The sequence below is a fragment of the Perca fluviatilis genome, chromosome 8 (assembly GCF_010015445.1).
Source record: "Perca fluviatilis chromosome 8, GENO_Pfluv_1.0, whole genome shotgun sequence".
In the NCBI taxonomy this organism is placed as follows: domain Eukaryota; kingdom Metazoa; phylum Chordata; class Actinopteri; order Perciformes; family Percidae; genus Perca; species Perca fluviatilis.
The window spans coordinates 17,407,964-17,428,950 of NC_053119.1; the positions used below are offsets into that span (position 1 = coordinate 17,407,964).

Here is a 20,987-nt window from a genome sequence, read left to right on the forward strand (position 1 = left end):
ATGTACACTATCAGCTTACACTAACACATTTTCAATACTATTTTATGATACTATATATACAAATATTCTCAGTAGTTATCATAATGTAGCCAGTTTACAAGGTGCACTAAGGGCATCAAGTATACATTTTTTTTATTTAATTTACATTTATATTTACAACTAATCATGCAGATTTCAATTATTATACATGATCATTTCACTGTTACACTGTTACAAATATCTCTTTAATATTAAGTAAAAAAGAAAAGAAAAAGTAATACATACATACATAAATATATGTATTTTTTCACTGTTTACTCTCAAAATGCCTCAACTAAGAATGGGCATTATACAGGTACAGGCACTTTGTAAAGTAGAATAAACACCAGAACTCAAAAAGCAACATTCTAAAGCATAATACCACTAAACTATTTTGAATTCACCTGTCAGTCTTGATATTGTGAGCATCCACAACACATTCCTTAGATACTGTAAGCTCTGGTATGAATGTATCTAAGATTGATTGAGACAAGTAGTCTCATCCACAACCTGGTCTGTATCTGTGTCCTGCTCATGGATAAAGCTGTAGCGTCGATAAACTGATCCACCTCTACTGGTGTACACCACATCCACCTCGTCTCCACTGTCCGGCTCGGGAACACCGTGGGGCATGTTGATGCTGGCGCTGCCACTCAGCCTCTCATAGCTTTGGCCCCAGCAAAGCCTCTTCCTGGCATGAGCCTTGACCAAGGCAAACACAGCCAGAGCCAACCCCAGTGCTAGCAGCAAAGCAATAGGCAAGCCAGCCGAGGTGTGCTTCAGAGCTCTAGACGACATATCCAGGTCTGTTACCTGATTGTCTCCTGACTTGGGTTGGGGGGCCTCCACACACAGAGCTAGAACAAAAAACTGACTTTAGTAGATGGTCGCATCTAAACAAGTCTGTTTGTTATGATATGCAGGGTCCTTACCTGAGCGGCTGTCACAAACACAGCAATCGGTGTCCTGATTCCCTCCAGCCTGACAACAGCGCGCACAGCGCTTCTCCACAGCATGAAGAGCAGCATCACGGTGACAAGTCAGACACTGGTCAGGTCTGGGGCCGGTGCAATGCCTACACAAGCTGTTACATGGCTCACAGGTTCCCTACAATGGTACAATTTCACAAATTATTGTACTGGGCACATGAAATAAAAACATGCCAGTTGTAGCAATGTGGACTGTTTGGAACAGAGAGTGAAAACGTATTTGCTCCATAATGTAAAACACTTTCAAATCTTAAAGATTGCTTTATAGCATTACATACGCATCATTAATTGAGCAACAATCAAAAGGTGAAAGAAATATCATTAGTTCATTTGATGACGTATTTAACACTCTATCCTGAGAACTGTGTGGTTTGTGGCCAACTTAAGCAAACAACACATTGTGTTATAAAAGAATGCTACATCCTGATTGGTGCACAGAAGTATGTGACATTACATTTTTCCAGCTGAATCTAAACCAGTACGAAGAGCCCAGACAAAAACTGATATTTCTTATGTGAAATAACCAAAACTACAGTACAGTACACCCACTATTGCAATATATAGCAGTGCACTAATTTTGCAAGGAATTAATGGGATTGCTTTGCACTTTTGTATTTGAGAAAAATAAGTCGGAAGCCCTAATCTTAACCTTATCTTAAGAAAAATGGCTTGTAACTAAGAGCGCACCTTTTCCGAAAAGTATTTTCCTTCCTTACAACGGGGATAGCAGACTTTGTCCTTTAAAATGCTGCCCCAGTCGCACGTCACACATCCCTGAGGCGAGGCATCTGCAAACACACACAGTCATAATATAGAACTTACGTTAAAGGTGAATGTCCACTATTGACGCATTGGAAGAATATTTACAGTAAGGGGAGGAGACAAAATGATTGAGAAATAAGTTATTAGCTGTAGTTAATATCTCTCTCATCTGTACCTGTACAGGTCTGACAACTGGTGTGGCACTGCTTGCAGATGTCATTGAGCTGATAGAAGCGGTGTGGGCAGTGCTCAACACACAGCTTGGTGCCTTGCAGCTCCAGAAGAGGAGGTGGACAGGCCCTGCAGGACTCAGGCCCTGGCCCTGTACACAGCTCACAGGACTGGTCACATTTCTCACAGTGGGAGCCCTCTTTGTAATACCTGAAGAAATGCATGGAATTATCAATACTAACAAGTCAGACACATACGTAGATCTTTTTGATTTGCAGACATCATTTAGGATTTATGTCTTTAAGTCTTTCTGTGGAAATGAGTAAAAAAGTTTTAAGAGGAAGTTGCTCCACTGCTCAAGAAATACTGGAAATGGCTCTGTAAACAACTTGTTTCCAAAGCAGACATGCTCTTTGTTTTATGAATTAGAGGATTAAGGGTGAGGCCATTTATTTAAAGTAAATATTCTGAGACATAATGGAGCCTTCTTTGTTGTACCCTGTAGGACAATGAGTGACACAGAGTTGAAGGAGACGCAGGTATCCTGGAGAACAAGTGAGGCAATCTTTAGGCGATGCTCCGTCGCAGGTGGAACAGGCGTGATCACAAGGCAAACAGAGACCCAGCTCTGTTCCGTCAGCATCCTGCTTTGTGTCGTATGTACCAGCCGGACACTCACTCACACAGGTGCTGTCTGGAAAAAAGCAAAGTTACATTCCCAGGTTAGTACCCACTCATGCTCTTTTTTTTTTACTTCTTTATTTTTCTTTCCTGTTCATCTGGATTATGGCACCTGAGAAAAATTAATTCACATGAGATTCACACATCTTCTACGATTCAGAATCGATAAAAAAAATATCTATTTTTGCATTTACTTTAGTTAATACCTTTAAGTTGGCGCAACTGAAACTGGACTCATTGCAGTGCTTACACTTCAAAATCCATAGTTATTCATATAAAAAAAAAACATTTTGAAGGCTCCAAATGATTGAAATTGAAAGTGCTACGATATTTTCAAATACAATTTTGAGCGCATTACACACATTACATGCAGCTGTTTAAGTGAAACTAAAATTGTGAAATATTCTCAGGAAAGCCATTGTTATGCAGCGTTTTCAAGGTGCACTGAGGGCAGCAACTTCAAATTCTCATGAACTAAATCTATGACTAAAGGTCAAATTCCATCAGTCATCAAAGTTAAAAATAGTCCCTGAAGAGCTGAAAGTTTGGAGATATGTGGTTTAGCTTTGAAAAATATTCCAGCATTATACACACACTTTAAAAAAAAAATCTGCTTCTCTGCTCAGTATGCAGCTGAACATTAGTGGAAAATGCTCACTATGAAGGTATTTGGGGATGGCACAGGTCTGGCATTCATCGTTGCCTGGCCCCTCACAAGAGTAACAGTGCCGGTGGCAACCCATGCAGGTGAACTGGTCGTCGTGTAGGTAGGTCCTTGGTGGGCAGTCTGTATCACCCGTCACACCACACAACAATGTGTTTGGATCCAGCACGAGTCCCTTCTCGCACTGTGTGCACTGGTTTGCATCTGGGCCAGAACAGCTCATACAAGTCTGGTGGCACTCTGCACATAGTCAAACAAATCAGACTGCGTCAGTTGAATGTCATATAAGTGTATTCACAAAAGAGTGTGTGATTACCACCACCATCTTAATATAAAGATAAATACTGTTTTTCATTATCACTAAGCCGAGATAACCTTTTCAGATAATACATGGCAGTGTTGCGGTTTTAGATCCTTTGGATTTAGTACTTTCTACCTACGCATAAGCAAACTTTTACAGTTGTAAATGTTGACTTTGGCTTTTTTGCTGATTTTTCTTAACAAGCAGCAATATTTAATAAGCCAAAACACAATCTTCCCGTTGTGCTGGATTTCCATTTCACAAAACTGGCTGTCAAAATCTCAGTGTACTCTCCTTTGATATTTTTCACTTCAGAAACAAAGACATTAGTTAGACATTGGTTTATTTGTTTAACCATCTGCACTTTTCCAACCTAAGGTTTTGTGTTATTTCTGTTGTGTTATGAGCCATATAAATCAATTTTTCTCTATCTTAAAAATGTGATACATTCACTATTTTATTAAATAAAGTTCCCATAGGTGAGACATAAACAATGAGACATGGCTTACCATTTTAAAGGGCAGTGCTAGATAGTACATTGTCAGAAAACTATGTTAGCCTGCATATTCAACACTGCTTAAAAATCTAATCAAGTCACATCTATGTATTGAGAGGCCCACCTTGACATTCCATAGCTTCAGTTTCATAGTAAGTACCAGTGGGGCAGTCTTTGGAGCATACACCCTTATAGAGTTTAGGGCTAAACGTCGAGCAGGTCTCGCAGTCATCTGCCAGGGGCCCTGAACAGCTGCCACAGGTCGGGTGGCACTGACCACAGCGGCCCTCCTCCATGTCCTCATAATAGCCAATGGGACAACTCGCCTTACACACACCATTCAGCATCAGGTAGAGGAAACTGCATTCTGTAATGACCCAGAGGAGGGGTGGTAAAGTTGTAACAAGAGATTTCAGTCTCACAATTCATTTTAAAATGTCATCCACTTGGTATATTTTGGTAATTTTAGCTGCCCACACGGCCAACAACTCACTGAAACAGGTCCTGTCATCTGAGCAAACGTCACAGTGGGGAGAACAGCGTCTGCAGGTACCATCATCTGCAGGGTATGTCCGCAGTGAACAGTTGAGTCTGCACATACCACTCTCCAAGTAGTGGCCATCAGCACAAGATAGACACTGCGACTTGATCCCATCACATGACAAACAGGAGCTATCACAGGCTTCACACGACCCCTCTGCTGTCTCAAAGAAACCTCTGAAATGAGTGAGTATATTTAAAAAGAGGGAAATGCAGTAAACGGGAACACACCATCATTACAAAGGTTTTTCTTCATTCTACTGCTTAGCTCATCCAACTGCTTACTCTGGGCAATTTGACCAGCACCTCCCCTGGTGGAGAAAAAGTTTATAGCTGCCTTTGGAGCAACTGATGCAGGTATCACTGGTGTCCACGCAGGCCTCACAGTTTGGCGAGCAGTCCTCACACAACTGAGTGGCAGAGTTTGCGTAGGACCCAGATGGGCACTGCACTACACAAGAACTGTCCTGACCCAAGAAATATCCTGTGACAAACAAATGCACACACACAATGCTCAAAAAAGAACTGGGATAATGTTTCAATTCATTATCCTCATGACCGAAGACAGTAAATATTTGTACCTTTGAAACAAGAAGAACAATCCAGTGCTTGTGGGCCAAAGCAGGTCTTACAGGATGCATCACATTCGTGGCATTCACTATATTTCCCTAAAATAAAAAGAATAAAAAGATAGAGAGTAATTATAATATATCATATTTTAACAACACACAATCGCATTTGACAGAACACACACAGAGGTATCAAATCCTGTTGACTTGAGCAAAGAAACTTGAGAATTGTCTGCTTTACCCACTTTTACCACTAGAGGGGAGCATAATAAGATGTAAGTAGTGTTGAGGCACAAAAGATGGATGTGGTTGATGTTTTATTTTCTGATAGTCAGTTAGACAAAACATGTGACACACTATGTTTAGGAGAGCTTACTGCTGACATAAAAGAAGAACATTTTTCACACTGAGTGATCTATTAATGCATGTAAACCCCTGATGTTTATGTAGAATCTGTATGCCCTGTATATGGCTCAAACTATACAGGGTATGGGGATTATATATATTCAAACTTTTGAAAAAACTACTCTGTATTACAAACATTAAACTCAATTATAATTGTAATGCAAAAATTGCATTTAAATAATAAATAAATAGTTGATTTACTCGCAATGATCAGCAGTATTTAGTTTAGAAAAATATTGGAAAATGAGTGCTCCTGACAATGTACGTCACATGGGCATGATCCACACAGGGATGTTAATGATCAAACCAATGAGGCAGAAATGTAAGATAAGCCTGATTACCCTGTATGGATGATAACAATGGAGTGTTATATTCCAATGCCGTACACAGACACCAAAGGGGAATCAGTTGAAGATCCTTGTGCTTAAAGCGCCCATATTATACTCATTTTCAGGTTCATAATTGTATTTTAAGGTTGTACCAGAATAGGTTTACATGGTTTAATTTTCAAAAAACACCATATTTTTGTTGTACTGCACAGCTCTCTCTCACTGCTGTAGATCCTCTTTTCACCTGGTTTCTGTTTTAGCTACAGAGTGAGACCTCTTTTCTTCTTCTTCTTCTGTACTATCTTTGATTGCACTTGCACATGCTCAGTAGCTCAGATGTAGATCATGTCAGCTAGCTAGCACCATAGAAGTAAAAGACAGGCTGTTTCTCCAACTTCAGTCAGTTACAAGGCAGGATTAGCTGGGAGACTTCTAAATGAGGGCGCACATGTAAGTAGTTCTTTTGTAGATTATGGTGAACTTGTGTGTGTTGTAGCAGTGCTTTGCTATTGTGAGAACGAGATACCATGCTAGTGTTAGCATTAGCGTTAGCATGCTAATGCTAACGCTACGAAGCGCGGTTACGGTTGCGGTTAGCCAGCTCATTTCGGATTGTGACGTCACAGTCCGAGCCGATTTTGAACAGCTCACCAGGAGACTGAAGGCAGGACACATTCAGAAACCGTATCTCACTCAAAATAGCATGGATGGATTTTTTTCAAAGTTTGTATGTGTGTGGAAGCACCAGAGACACAAAAGAACACCCCAAATACCAGAAAAAGTGTTTTTTTCATAATATGGGCACTTTAAGGCAGAGAAGCCTTTTGAAATATCTCCACTAAAATGGTTCTTGAATACACGCAGTACACGTGCGGCAGGGTGACATAGTGAGTTGGAGATCGTCCTTCAACAGGGTTCAAGCCCCTGTTTCAGCGGCAAGCATCCACGATGCTAACGTGTCCTTGGGCAAGACACTGAATCCCTACAAATTCCTGGGACACTCTACTGACCTCTGCTCTGACCGTCCATATTAGAAAAGCAATTACTTCCATCTGGGATTCAACCAGTCAAGTATCATGTTGCTCAGTATAATCTCTGACTCCACTTTCACCTGTTACTCATATGTCATGCTGTCCATTAATCACCTGCTTCCACCTTCTTGTCTCTAATATGTCAAAACAGTTGCCCTTAGAGAAAGATCACAAACATTCCCATCAAACAATTAAGCCGTATTATGGTTGTTCCTCTTACCTGCAAAGTATTGTCCCAATGGGCAGTTAACCAGAGGGCACTGGCCATGTAGAGGGTGGTTCCCACCAAGACACAGGTCACAGTCAGTTGACCGAGGTCCATGGCATGTCTGGCAGGAGCTGTGGCAAGACTGGCAGAGCCACCCACTGGAGTCACTGAAGGTTTGTGGTGGGCACTGTTTAATACAATCACCTCCTGACAGGGCAGATCAGTACAGAGGAAGTGACATTATTTTCTAGTACAGCATTTCATCTGTATCAGCAAATAGTGGTCTTGCTAAACTTAGCACAGGCAATATAGCAGATAATATATAATTTACCATTTCACTATTTTAAAACCTGTATTCATTGAGGGAAGTTTCACAGAGAGCCTGGCTGTCTTATGCAGAGAACGCCCGGTCACTATATGTTTCTGAGTATAAATATATAACATGAATTATAATATAACAATTATTTCAGGAGGTCAACACTAAAAAGGCATTCTAATTTTCAAAACAAAATGTTTAGAATTAGTACAAACATAGCATGAAGAAAATAGCAAAGTGGCACTGATGTGGTCTCAGAAAGGATCTGCTAATTCCTTTATTTCACAATTGTTTAAATTCTCTCTCTCTCTCTCACACACACACACACACACACACACTCTCTCTCTCTCTCTCTCTCTCACAAAACAATGACCTAGATCTTTTTTTAAACTGGACCTTGCGGCTGAAGAAGAGGGAATAAGCTGATCACCTGTGTCATGATGCTGTCTGACATAATGTGCAACCACATGCCCATGAAATATACTGTATACCTGTACATGTGCGTTTTAATAGTTACAGGCTTTACTTACAAGCTCAAAGCATTTACTTACAGTAGATGACCATAAGGAACACAACCTGACCACACAATCCTAATTTTCCTTGTTTGCATAAACCACATATCTATTTGCATATCGTATGGTACAGATTTGCTAACACAGACATGATTTGCAATCCAAATGAAGACTCAAGAGTGCCATGTAAGAATATATTACAAACCCCCATTCCAATGAAGTTGGGACGTTGTGTAAAATGTAAATAAAAACAGAAAACAATGATTTGCTAATCCTTTCAACCTATATTCAATTGAATACATTACAAAGACAACATATTTAATGTTCAAACTGATAAACTTTATTGTTTTTTTGCAAATATTCACTCATTTTGAATTTGATACTTGCAACACGTTCCAAAAAAGCTGGGACAGGGGCAACAAAAGACTGGGAAAGTTGAGGAATGCTCAAAAAACACCTGTTTGTAACATTGCACAGGTGAACAGGTTAATTGGTCATGATTGGGTATAAAAGGAGCATCCCCAAACGGCTCAGTTGTTCACAAGCAAGGATGGGGCAAATTTCACCACTTTGCGAACAACTGTGTGAACAAATAGGCCAACAGTTTAAGAACGTTTCTCAACATACAATTGCAAGGAATTTAGGGATTTCATCATCTACAGTCCATAAAATCATCAAAAGATTCAGATGTCATTGAATGACTGTGACCTTCAATCCCTCAGGCAGCACTGCATTAAAAACCGATATCATTATGTAAAGGATATTACCACGTGGGCTCAGGAACACTTCGGAAAACCATTGTCAGTTAACACAGATCGTGGCTACATCTACAAATGCAAGTTAAAACTCTACCATGCAAAGCGAAAGCCATATATTAACAACACCCAAAAACGCTACCAGCTTCTCTGGGCCGGAGCTCATCTAAGCTGGACTGACACAAAGTGGAAAAGTGTGCTGTGGTCTGACGAGTCCACATTTTAAATAGTTTTAAAACGTCCTCCGGGCCAGAGAGGAAAAGGACCATCCAGATTGGTATCAGTATAAGCACAACGGAGACCCCAGACTGTTGAGCAACTGAAGTCGTATATCAAGCAAGAAAGGGAAAGAATTCCAGCTACAAAGCTTACTGAGTTTTGTTAAACGCAAAGGTGATGTAACACAGTGGTAAAACGTGCCCCTGTCCCAGCTTTTTTGGAACATGTTGCAGGCATCAAATTCAAAATGAGTGAATATTTGCAAAAAAACAATAACGTTTATCAGTTTAAACATGAAATATCTTGCCTTTGTAGTGTATTCAATTGAATATAGGCTGAAAAGGATTTGCAAACCATTGTACACAATGTCCCAACTTCATTGGAATTGGGATTTGTGAAACCCAAACTCTACTAGTACTATGTAGTACAAAATGGACACCTGAATCATTTAGTATGCTAGTAGTAAACAAAATATACTATACTGGTACCATTGAGGAAGTAACCAGGCTGGCAGGCAAGGCAGCGTGTGTTACTCCTGCAATCTGTGCATGGTGCTGGACAGGAAAGACACAAACCCCTGCCCCAGTCCTCATAGGTGCTCTGGGGGCAATGCCTGCGACACTGGTGTCTGAAACTGTAAAAATAAAAGGTTATTTCAAAACTCAAATCAAATACCATCCAAAGTATTTACTGATAATCTGTAACAATTAACAAACAATTTAGGCTTGGTGTATGTGTGTGAATTTGCCTGATAAATGGTTGACTAAAACTGGCCGTCACAGCTGTTAAACAAAAGGAGGCTCTTTTTTCTAAAGCAAACATGCAGAACAAAGCTATTGAAATATCAAAGAGCTGATAAAAACTATTGTGATTTAATGGCCCTTTCAAAGCTTCACAGTGACTGAAGAATGACTTTGCTGCAGGCAGCTTTTGCCCACATGGATGAGTCTGAGGCTAGATGAGCTGAAACCAGAGAAAAGACAAAACACACCACATGCAGTCCACAGCACACCTGCAGCTGTATTGTTGACTTCAGCAGTCCTCCTTGGCCAAAAGGTGCACTCAGTCAAACATCAGAAAGGACGGCAAACAGAGACTAAAATATAATGTTGGCTGCTTTTCTCCTAGCTTACTGTATCATGGTTCTATTCTCTTCTTAAGGCAGAAAGTTAATTGGTGTTTTATTTGTAGCCCAGAGGTGTGGGGAGATTTCTGTCATTAACCTGTCCTATTAGTCCTTCAGGGCTTAACTGAGCTATTAAACATGAGACGGCTGTCCTAAAAAAATAATCTAGCCTAAAGGAGCTGAGATATTGAGTTGCAAAGATGTCACACATGAAACATTGAAGCAAGAATGACTCTTACTTTACAGACTTAACACTTAAATAAAACAAGCTAAACAGCAATAAGCCACTAACATATAGTACAGCATCCTCTGCTGCCACCTCCCTACATAAAAGAATCTGACTACTGACAGCCTAAGCTACACTTCCTGCTGCGTTGCCGGGGATTTGGTGCTAAGATGCGGTGGTTGTTTGAGAAGGAACAGCTGGAGGCGCCACACTGCATCCATCAACTCACTCACAATAGCAGCTGGTGCAGACCAGGCCCTGTCTCTGGCCTGGAAACAGTACACTACTTAAGAATCTGCAGGATGTTTAAGAATCCCTCTGTGCAAATATTAGACTATCCATTCCAGGATAGCACATCAGCATTTCCAAAGCAACTTTTGTTTAGGGCTTTTACTCCTTGAATTAGTTAGGAAAAGGTACAAATATGCTCTAGGTAGTCCCTGAAGTTAAGAAAGCTTGAATATATAAATGGCAAAAAAAAACATATTGAGAGTGAACCACAGCAATATATTGGTTTAGTTGCACGTAGTTCCGTAGAGAGGAAGTTAAATGTCAATAAATACCAAGCATCCATCATGCTGTAACTCTTTTCAATAGGCAGTGTTTTATGCGAGAATAACATTTGCTCTACAGATTCACAGTTATGCCAAAGTGATTAGACTTAAACAGTTTTTATTACACCAGGAAAACCTCAGTAGTGGAATTTCTTGAAGTGCTGGAAACTGTCACAATCTATCACAGTGAGGCTCTCCCTGCAGTTCACAATGCCCATGCTCTATTGGCTTTCTTTTATTGGTGTTTGCCTCACATGGTAGACGTAATTAGTACTGCACCACAGAGATGACTTGGACGACTTGTGGTTTTAAATCTCTAAAACCATAACTGTTAAAGTAAAAGTTTCACAAGTTGATTCACAGAAGAAGACGGAGTATCTTACTGATCCTATGTAATGGCAGTAAGAGGAGGTGAGTGCAGTGAAGCGTTGGATTTTCCTTCAGCCCTCCTCCGCTGTGATTCACGCAAGCAGTCAGTGAAGTCAAGATGGTGCACCCTATATAATCACCTGATACTGGCTCTGCTTTCCACTTATACTTGCTCTCTTTTTCTCTCTTCTCCTCTCCTTCACACACATAACATAAAAACACACTCTGTTAAGTATCTCTGTGAAGCAGACCACTCTTCTGTGCTCAAAGGCTTAGGTAACAGTGTATCACTAGGAATGGAAGGTAACCCGACACCACAATACCAAGAGGCCTAAACCTGGGGGAGAAGTACACAATTGAAGGTCTGTTCTACCTCTGTAACCTGCTACACAGTGCGTCTGAGTGTAAACAGATATACAGGGGAAATGTAGTTTCTTGTGGGTTGAAAAATAATTAACAAAATGTATGGAAAGGTATGGTACATATCACCCCACATACTGCAACTCTTTATGCAGCATGGCAATGGCAACGCTAACAAAAACAATGCCAAGGTAATTTTGAGGTTAATTATTTCTTGGCAGCATATTTAATGCCCATCATCCATCTTGGGAAAGCAGTCACAACCAGTCGAACGAGGAACGCCGTGCTTGAGCTATGTTACTGGTTACTGGTTGCACGGCGTTCGTCGTTCGACTGGTCATGACTGCTTTCCCAAGATGGCGCCCACATGTATACGTGTATTGTCTTTATAAACTATCTTTTTAATAAACTGTCTGTAGACTTACAAAGTTCTCAATGCTTCGGTTTACATGTAGGGACCCTCATCATGCTACCGTGGAAGTGTGGTGCTATTTTGAGCCTTGTTAGTGGTATAGATTTCTTTTTACTTTCCTCGTGCCCCGATGACTAGCGTTATAAGCTAATTTGTGGTTTGGGCTAAAACTGGTCACATTCGATTAGCATGAAAACAGATCCCAGAGAACGGTCGACTCAGTAATCATGTGTTATTAACCCCTAGGTTCATTTTGCACCAGATTTCTCCTTTAATAAATCATGGCACCATGCAAAATTATGTCAAACATACAATTAAGATAAATTTTACTGTGTAAATAGTGCTGCAATTATGAATTGATCAAAAAACAATTAATCAGCAACAGTTTTGATAAAAGATTAATATTAGGGCTGGGTATCGTTAAAAAATGTTCAATACCGGTACCGATACCAATACCATAACTTCGATACCAGTTCCTGAACTACGTGAGCCTGTCTCTGTGTAACATAATGTTTTTCCTGCATGTCAGTTATGACGTGTAAACAACAAACATTATTAGATCTTGGTAGAAGCATGCTGCGAGCTTATTGGCTCATTGACGCTTATGAGATTTACTCATTAGGTATTGAGAATTGGGTATTGAATGACGAGGCATTTTTCAGAACTCGATACTTTAGAGGCAGTTTGGTCGGTGCCTAAAAAGTATTGAATTCGGTGCCCAGCCCTAATTAATATTGTATGTAATTCTTTTAAGCAAAAATGCCCAAATTTCTCTGGATCTGGCTTCTGAAATTTGAAAAAAAATGGTCTCTGGGACGTTGCAGTGGGTTAGGGTCATTGTTATATTTTTGTCAATAATCAAGAATATAACAGTTAATAATAAATAATAATTAGTGGCAGCCTTAATATTAAATGTTAGCCAGCTAAAATAATACCTGAGAATACATTTGATTTTATAGCAGAAAATATGGGAGGACAGAAAGGTCCACTTATTAAAACATAATAATAGAACAAGAAACAAAACTCACAGAAAGTAACCTTCCACACAGCTGTTGCAGATCTCAGGGTCCTCTGTAAAAATGAGAACATTGATGATTTATTAGAATTCAAAGGGAGAAGAAAAATACATTGTGCACCACTATAACCAGGGTTATAAAATACATTGCCGATCCGCCTTACATTAGGGAGGGAACAGTATGGTGTTGTTAGCCTAATACAGCATGCATATGTGATTTACCTGTGGAACATGTTTTGCAGCCCATCTCACAGTCAATGCACTCTCCTGTATCAGGGTCCTGCACCTGCCCTGAAACACAGACACCCAGCATAATGAGAGTGAATGTCTTTCTCTCAACCTACAGCCAACTCAGAAACTCTGCTTTACATTTACCTATGTTACAGGATGACGTTTGGCAGACCCCATTCTGGAGTTTGTAGTGTTCCCGACATTTGGCACATATGTTGCCATCAGTGCAGAGTTCACAATTGGCTATGCAGGGCAGACAGGCATAGTGACCTCTGTCAGGATAGAGTCCCCGGGGGCAGTGTGTCCGACAGCGACCTTGGTGGAGGAAACGTTCCTGTCCATCTTCATCTGAGGAGGGGACACACAGGGGACTTGTTAACATAAAGCTTACTCTATTTTCTCCTCTGATGAAGATGCCATTAGCCATACAGACCTCCTGCCAGGAAACACCTTTTCCAAAAATCTGGACTCTTCTAAAAGTGAAAATCAATGAGCTTCTCATAATAAATACAGAGGTAGAGCCAAATGGGCTGGACAATTACATGGGATGAAGGAAAGATGAGAGGTAATGCTGCCAACTGTGTGAATGTTCACTGCCTTCAGCACATAACAGCATTACCACATATTGTAGACATCAAAACTGTTTGATTAAAAGGAGAGAGAGGTCATGTGTCTCAACAAGTAAATCAGAGGCAATTATCTGGAAACTGAGGATTCATACATTTCATTATACATACATATTTATTAAGAACAGAAAATAGTGGCGGAACAAATGTAGCTCAGCGAAAATTCTTTCAGGAAGACCTAACAAGTAATCAGTCCCTCCTAAAGCCAATCAGCGCTGGAGGCGTTCACCTTCTGATAAACCAATCAGGAACGGCTAAGGATCCCATAGGCCAATCACAGCGTCTCATCACTGGTTTAAAAAGGTGCTTCTCTCCCTGTGCTATCAGCTGTCATTAAAGGAAAACGTTGTCCCTCCTCCTCCCCTTCCACCTCCCGTCCTGGTGGTTCTCCGGCTGTCGCTCCAATGCCTCCTAGGTCTGGTTTTCCGGCTTCTCCGCCACCACCGGTGTCTGGATTCCATCGGGGGGTTACATCTTGGGTCACTACTCCTACATTAATTTATTAATATATTAAATGTATTAATAACGATGGAGTCCAATCTCCAATACATTGTACACTACATGCTGTGGTATATTAAAACCTTTTGCATATCTGCAAACAAGTCTCTCCTGATTGAAATGGATGTCAACGCCATGAACAACATCATGAACTGATGACTGCAGCCCAGGATGTTGGCTGTAGGCCTGCAAATAACAGATCACAGTCTGAGATCACTTCATGACTGATGATGCTCCAACTAATGTAAACAAGGGCAATCAGAGGCAGAGGAGAGATCAGAGCTGTGGGCAGAGACACAGTCTTCTGTTGGCCCTAATGATTAATACTCTGCCACCTGCCACTAGCCTAGCTGTGGCACCTGAGGCATCTCTGGAAGCAGCTGAGTTACTGCACTGTCTCATCTGCTCAGTGCTGCACACAACATGTGTGAGACAGGGAGGAGGGTGCCACAAGCTGCTGCTGCTGCTTTTCTACTTCCTCTTCCCAGAGACTCAACCTCAGCACGCACAGAGAAATGTGACTTCTACATGACAACAAACCACAGAGCATGAGGAAAATGGTAGACTTTTGGCTTTTGATTTTCATTCACAAAGAACATCACCCAAATACACACTGGGATCAAATGCTACTGTATACTAAAGTTTACACAACAAAATATCATAACATCATAACAGCAATGTACATTGAAATACAGTTAGTAAAAATTGAAATGCGATATTGTGGCAATGTCAAAATGCATATTAAAAGAAAAGGGTGTGTGTGAGGGAAAGAGAAAGAGAGACTTGCAGGGTTTGCAGGCTAAGCCCATTGAACTGCAACAGTAGCCTAATACTTCTAGCCTAAGGGGATATTTTTTTCTTTCCCTCTGATTAACAAAGGCCCCATTCTGAAATGATCAGATTACACTGTGAACGCTCGGTAGACAAATGATCACACCTTCATTTCTTACCTATTTGAAAGGTGCCTGTGTGACAGAAAAACCAACAAGTTGTACAGCAGTCTCTGACTGTTTAACAAGGGTAAATGGTAAACCAGAGCGGAATGCTCCTCCTCTGATTCAAAAGCCTTTAAACAACATTACTTTGGTAACCATTAAATGGTGCTGCTTTTAAAAACATCTCCACCTCCCTTTCAACTGGATGAATGAGTCTCTGACATGGCTTTGATTTTAATCAGGCATCTGTGGAGCCAAACTAAATCAAAACAGAGAAATTATATTGGCTAATGGCAAGTAATTTAGTTTAGATTAGATTCAACTTTATTGTCATTGTGTAGAGTACAAGTACAAAGACACCGAAATGCAGTACATTATTCACCCCAGATGCGACTGATCATATTTTTACAGCTCATGCAGAAAGTAATCGAAATGCAGACGTGAAATTTGTCATTTAATGGCAAGGACATTGTCTATCTTTGATGAAGACTTTGTATAGCTGGTGGTGATTTATTTGTTGTTCTTGCAAAACTAGGCTGTACAAAACATTAGTTTTGGGTAAATCAAGTGCATCGTAGTAGCCTAAGGAAAATAAAATGATATAGCCTGATATAGCCTATAATTCGCCTTTTTCCTTTGGAAAAGCCATCGAGGATTATGCTTTGTTAAAAGTCCGTGTAAAGAAAATTCTACTCACCAACTCCACAGGTAGTGCATTCAAACAGCTCATGCCCGTCGCACTCAGAGCAGGTGGGATGGCAGAGGACACACTGGTTCTTCAGCATAAACTGTCCGCTCGGGCAGGCCGATGAGGGTTTACACCCAATAAATCCGACACAGTAGAGAAAGAGCAGAAACGCTATGACGGACCTCATGGCTGTTCCCGTGGACTTTCACTGGAAGTAAGAACACAACAATCAGCCAGGAGTGTCTCCAAAGACGCAGTGTCCGTGCAGCAGGTACGCTGGCAGATCGATATGGGGCTCTGTGACACAGCCCACATAGAACTTGCAAGACCAGTTCGCTCAAGTGAAGCACTGGACAATGAGCGTGGACTGCGGTCAGCATTAAGTAAATTATCCTAGAAGAAAAGGAGAGAGCAACCCAGTTTCTGTGTCACAATAGATAGATTAATTTAACGTAGCCTAATGGGCTAAACCATTACACCATATAATTTCCCAGTGTCCGTCTGTTTGCAAAGCTTTTGATGTATGTGTTTAACCTAAAAACAGGACACCTGTCAAACCAAAATACCTGATAAACAACTGTTTATGCCACTACAATTATAAAATGTCTAATATTATGGCTATATAACGTTAACATTAATTTAGGTAGTTATGGCCTGATTTATATAAATTGAAAATTAAATGGGTGTCGTAACGTTACCTTAAATTCCTATGCCACAATTCAGTATTTAGGCTACTCAACGGTAACGTAATTAGCTGAGTAGCTGCCATTGTAGCCTATAGTTAATTCAGTGTGTCATCCCTGGTAAAATATTGGTCAGAAACACTAGGCCTACGTTGAGCTAGGAATTATAGGCTAGTTTACAGATTAAGTTGTGTTCCTAAGGCTAAAGGAAAAACTTTAATATGAAAACATAAACACAATTCAGGCGACTTTTTAGGCGGCTTCTTTGCAAATTTGCTTGTGGGAAGAATAATGTATAATTGCTATTATCTTTATTATTATTATTATTATTATTGTTATTATTATATATATTATCTTTTTTAACCTCTTTTCTAATTTATTATTATAAAGTATTAAAACCATAGACTGTATATATTAACAGTCTATGATTAAAACACTTATCTCAGACCTTGGTAAAAAAAAAAAAAAGAAGAAGAAGAAAAAAATGAACTGAAGTGTTTTGTTTTTGTCAAAGCACAGCGGCCTCTCGCGGCTCCTTCCCGGATATGTATCGGAGGGCGTGAGCCAAACGTCTTCAGCGGCTGACGTCACGCGGCAGCGGCGGTCGGAGGAGGCGTGGCTTTGTTCTGCTGCAGCGGAGAAATATGACATGGGGATGAGCGAGAGGGAGGGAGAGAGTGAGACTGCCAGATAGGAATTAACGGTTCGTCAGAGGTCTGGACTGAAAACGTTAGGATGGGGAGTAATGACTGAAAACAGAACGGTAAGAGACAGACCTGTTTTCGTTTTATTCTCCACATTCAGCGCGACAGGACCGATTCATGGCTCGTTTGATAGTGAACACAATAGGCTATCACTGCAGACAGGTGCACCTGTCTTTATGCGAGTACGTGCTTCGATGCATTCAACTTCAGGTTCCGTGCGAATACCTTTTATTTTAGGTCGAAGGCGAATGCATCGAGGCCACAAATCTCATCGGCGGTTTGGGATGAGACGAGTCTGACAGTTAAATGCTGTAAACATGGATGTGGTCTTCAATCTGTATGCTTAGTCACAGACCTTTTGTGGTGTAGGAACATACAGTAGCAATGTAATATATATATATATGAGACAGCTGAGTGTATTTTGTGATGGTGGCTTATCCTAAAACAAATAGCATATTAGCCTATTGAGGCTATAAAGCCTTGAAGGCTTTGGTTCCTTTTTCCAGATAGAATATTATCACAGTGTATTTTGGGGCAGATGGCTAAACATGTAAATAGTGTTGAAATAGCCTTCATAACAGCTGTTGATATAGTAAATCACAGCATTTTCACTGTCCATTAAAAACATAGGAAGCCTTACAATAACTGCAAATACCACTGTCTGGTTTAATTCTGATGCCCATGTACGTTCAATGTATTGTTGGCCTGGTTCAATATCTAACAACTACGCCTGCCTGTAAAAATGGTGAGGACAATTCATTGCTTTGGTATTAAAAGCATATTCATGTCCCCTGACAAAGATCTAGGCTACATAATAAAACCTTTAATCTATCATTAATATCAGATTATATTTGAGCTACATGGGTACACTAGTGAAATTAACTCTTTCCTCCTGGTCATTTGGCAGACGATGATTTACATCAAACCAACTTGTTGTTTGCTGTCTTACCATTACAACTTATTCTGCCACCTATTAACCCTGTCCGAATGCTTCACTTGGGCATGCGAGACGGGCCTCTGACAGTGGTCTATCTGATTTGGAGACAGCTTGAATAGACGGGGTAGAGATACAAAGCAGGGCCCGTAGCTGCCACGCCAAGCCAAGCCAGGCCATGCCAGCTCCACAGAGGGCTTCGGTGCAGCAGGGCACTGGGGAGAGGGCGCTTGGCACCTGATCAGTTACCACAGTGAATTCTGTTCCTGTCACTGGCATTTAGCTCCAGAACAGCAGAGCAGAGATGAGGGTTGTTGTTGAACCCAGTTGGTCTTTCATGTCACTGTGGCAGTGCCGCTTTATCAAAGTGCTTCTCGACTGATACAAAATGACATTCCTTTGCAAACATCTGTGCCAGTTGCCCACTACCTACTTAAAAAACTAAGACAAAAACATTTACACTCACTAGCTATCATGGAGAAAAAAAACACTGGTTGCATTATAGGAAGTGTTTTTCCACTGGTATCATTAGATAGGAATCTAAAAGAACAATCAAAATAAATCATCTTGTGGACACTGAAAAGCAACTGCAAAGAATTCCATGTCTCCATGCCTGATTCCCCTAAAGTTTAGTCCTTCAGTGGACATGAAATGAGTCAAGTGCCCATGGTAATCATGGCCCAATCACTGCAGGGCTTTGAAGTGGGACCTGTTCTTCAGACATCTCTACAGGTGGGGTAGCAATGTTAAGTGTTCTGTCTGCAGGCAGAGGGAGGTCAGCTAGAGGCCACGGAGAGAGGCACAGGGGCTCCTCACACACATCAAAATGGTGGGGGTCCAGAGTCACTGCACTGTCATACGTGAGTCTTGATGTTGGACAGATCCTTTTGGGGAAATTTGTCTCCAAGCCTTTCTCAAAGATTTTTGTGAATATGTGGCAACATGAAATATACCTCCAAATCACAGACACATTAAGTTGTAAGCCTTGTGCCATAAAGCTGTAATAAATCCTTACACCAGTATATCCTGCCATGCTGTGGTAAATGTTTCAACCACAGAAGTGTTGTAATACATTTACTGCAGAAACCGTTCAACCAGGATTCATGAACTTTCTATAATAAATCTAGATTTGGCAATGTTTGCAAGGTCAGAGCTTGTGTTTTACATTTGTTTGTTTTTTATGTCTAAATTGCTGAAGAGGTATCCTACATGTCTTGTAACCATAATCAAAGGGACCTAATAGGTTTCTGAAAGGATGTTTGAATGCCTGGACTTTAGGTACTGGAGCGAAAAAAATCCTAATTTGAGCCACAATGAGGAAATCTGGATTGGGTATAGTTTTCTTTCTTTTTTTTAAGATTATTGTTTTGGGGCTTTTCCATTTATTGTGTAGAGACAGTGTATAAACATGAAAGGGGGGAGAGAGATGGGGGATGAAACGCAGCAAAGGGCAGCAGGTCAGATTCGAACCCGCGCCACTGCAGGACTCTTTTACTGGGTGAGCTAGAGGCCACCCCATGAACACTTATTTTAAACCATGAAAAAAAGTGACATTAGCTATTAAGGCACAATCCTCTTTTGAATACAATATATTTATATTACAATATAGAATTAGGAGTCTTTCCAGTGAATCATTTAATGAAGTTTTCCTTAATCTAACTATGGTAATAGTCATTAGAGGAAGTCTGTTTTAAGGCACTTTTAAGGTACGTTGGCATAATTCAATCATAATGGTCGCTGTTTGATTTCTAAAATTGGGAATGAACCTTTCAGAGTATAATCTTTTTTATCTGAAACTTCCAGATGCTGAAACCAAAACCTACCTGTTGAACACACAAGTCACTAATGAAATGCTGTTTGATACATACATTTAACTTACATTTAATCAATTATTTTGCTGCTTCAAGAAGATTATGCTTCACCATTAGAGCTCCATGAACTCTCACCGCCTTTTGAAGTGCGTTCATATGGTGTAACACTTTCAAACTTTTTGGTCACTGATCCTTGCCAAGTACTTGGATTATTTTGCACACTGCTTGGTTTTTTAGCTATACACCTATCATACACTGCTTTGTGGTATGTTTTTAGGTGCTGCTACAGGTTGGTAGTGTTGCCCCGTGAAGTAGCAACTGTAACAAGGCAAGTTTTGCACAATACCTGACAGTGGGCAACATCTTTTTTATAGCCAAAATAGTCCCACACGACTGATGTACAGTTCCTCTTTGACACTAACATTCCTTCAGTGTCTGGTTCTGTCGAACCTGAGGCTATTGTCAATGTACAGTTGCCAAGTTAACTCTCCTGCAGACTGTTTTATATCTTTGCTACTGTACGCTCCCGTGTTACGTGACCAGAGTGCAGCCTTTGTGGTTAGAAAATCTCATTTGATCATATTGCGTGATTTACTTGCGCATGTCAAGGGCATACATGTCTATCCGCTGCATTTGCGGTTAGAAAATCGCATTTTATCATATTATCGCAAATGCAATTAATCGTTCAGCCCTACTATGTGCACATTTCACTTTTTTTGATTGCGATATAATAGAAAGGTTTATTATAATATTTATAACAATGTACTACCCCTGAAGACACCATGTAGCATGTGTGATTATGGCTATTATGGTGTAACAGACATAGTGATGGCTGAGGTTTCAGTTAAA

General features: G+C 40.5%; 2 protein-coding genes across 2 annotated transcripts in view; one reads left to right on the plus strand and one right to left on the minus strand.

Annotated features, from left to right (window-relative positions):
* Window positions 1-25: 25 nt before the first annotated feature.
* Window positions 26-16,368, minus strand: LOC120563560 (proprotein convertase subtilisin/kexin type 5). Its single transcript, XM_039807789.1, has 16 exons — window positions 16,016-16,368; window positions 13,404-13,607; window positions 13,251-13,319; window positions 13,042-13,084; window positions 9,455-9,600; window positions 7,177-7,371; window positions 5,204-5,290; window positions 4,908-5,106; window positions 4,576-4,799; window positions 4,207-4,449; window positions 3,280-3,525; window positions 2,439-2,634; window positions 1,945-2,150; window positions 1,695-1,795; window positions 951-1,125; window positions 26-875 (listed from the first exon to the last, which is right to left on the minus strand). The coding sequence occupies exons 1-16, from the start codon at window positions 16,191-16,193 to the stop codon at window positions 493-495; spliced, it is 2,895 nt and encodes a 964-aa protein (XP_039663723.1). The 5' UTR covers window positions 16,194-16,368; the 3' UTR covers window positions 26-492.
* A 958-nt stretch (window positions 16,369-17,326) lies between these two features.
* otud7a (OTU deubiquitinase 7A) overlaps window positions 17,327-20,987 on the plus strand; it is a 38,400-nt gene continuing 34,739 nt past the window's right edge. Inside the window, exon 1 of the mRNA XM_039807793.1 lies at window positions 17,327-17,452. The gene's annotated coding sequence lies outside the window, so the exon portion shown is untranslated. The remainder of the gene's footprint in view (window positions 17,453-20,987) is intronic.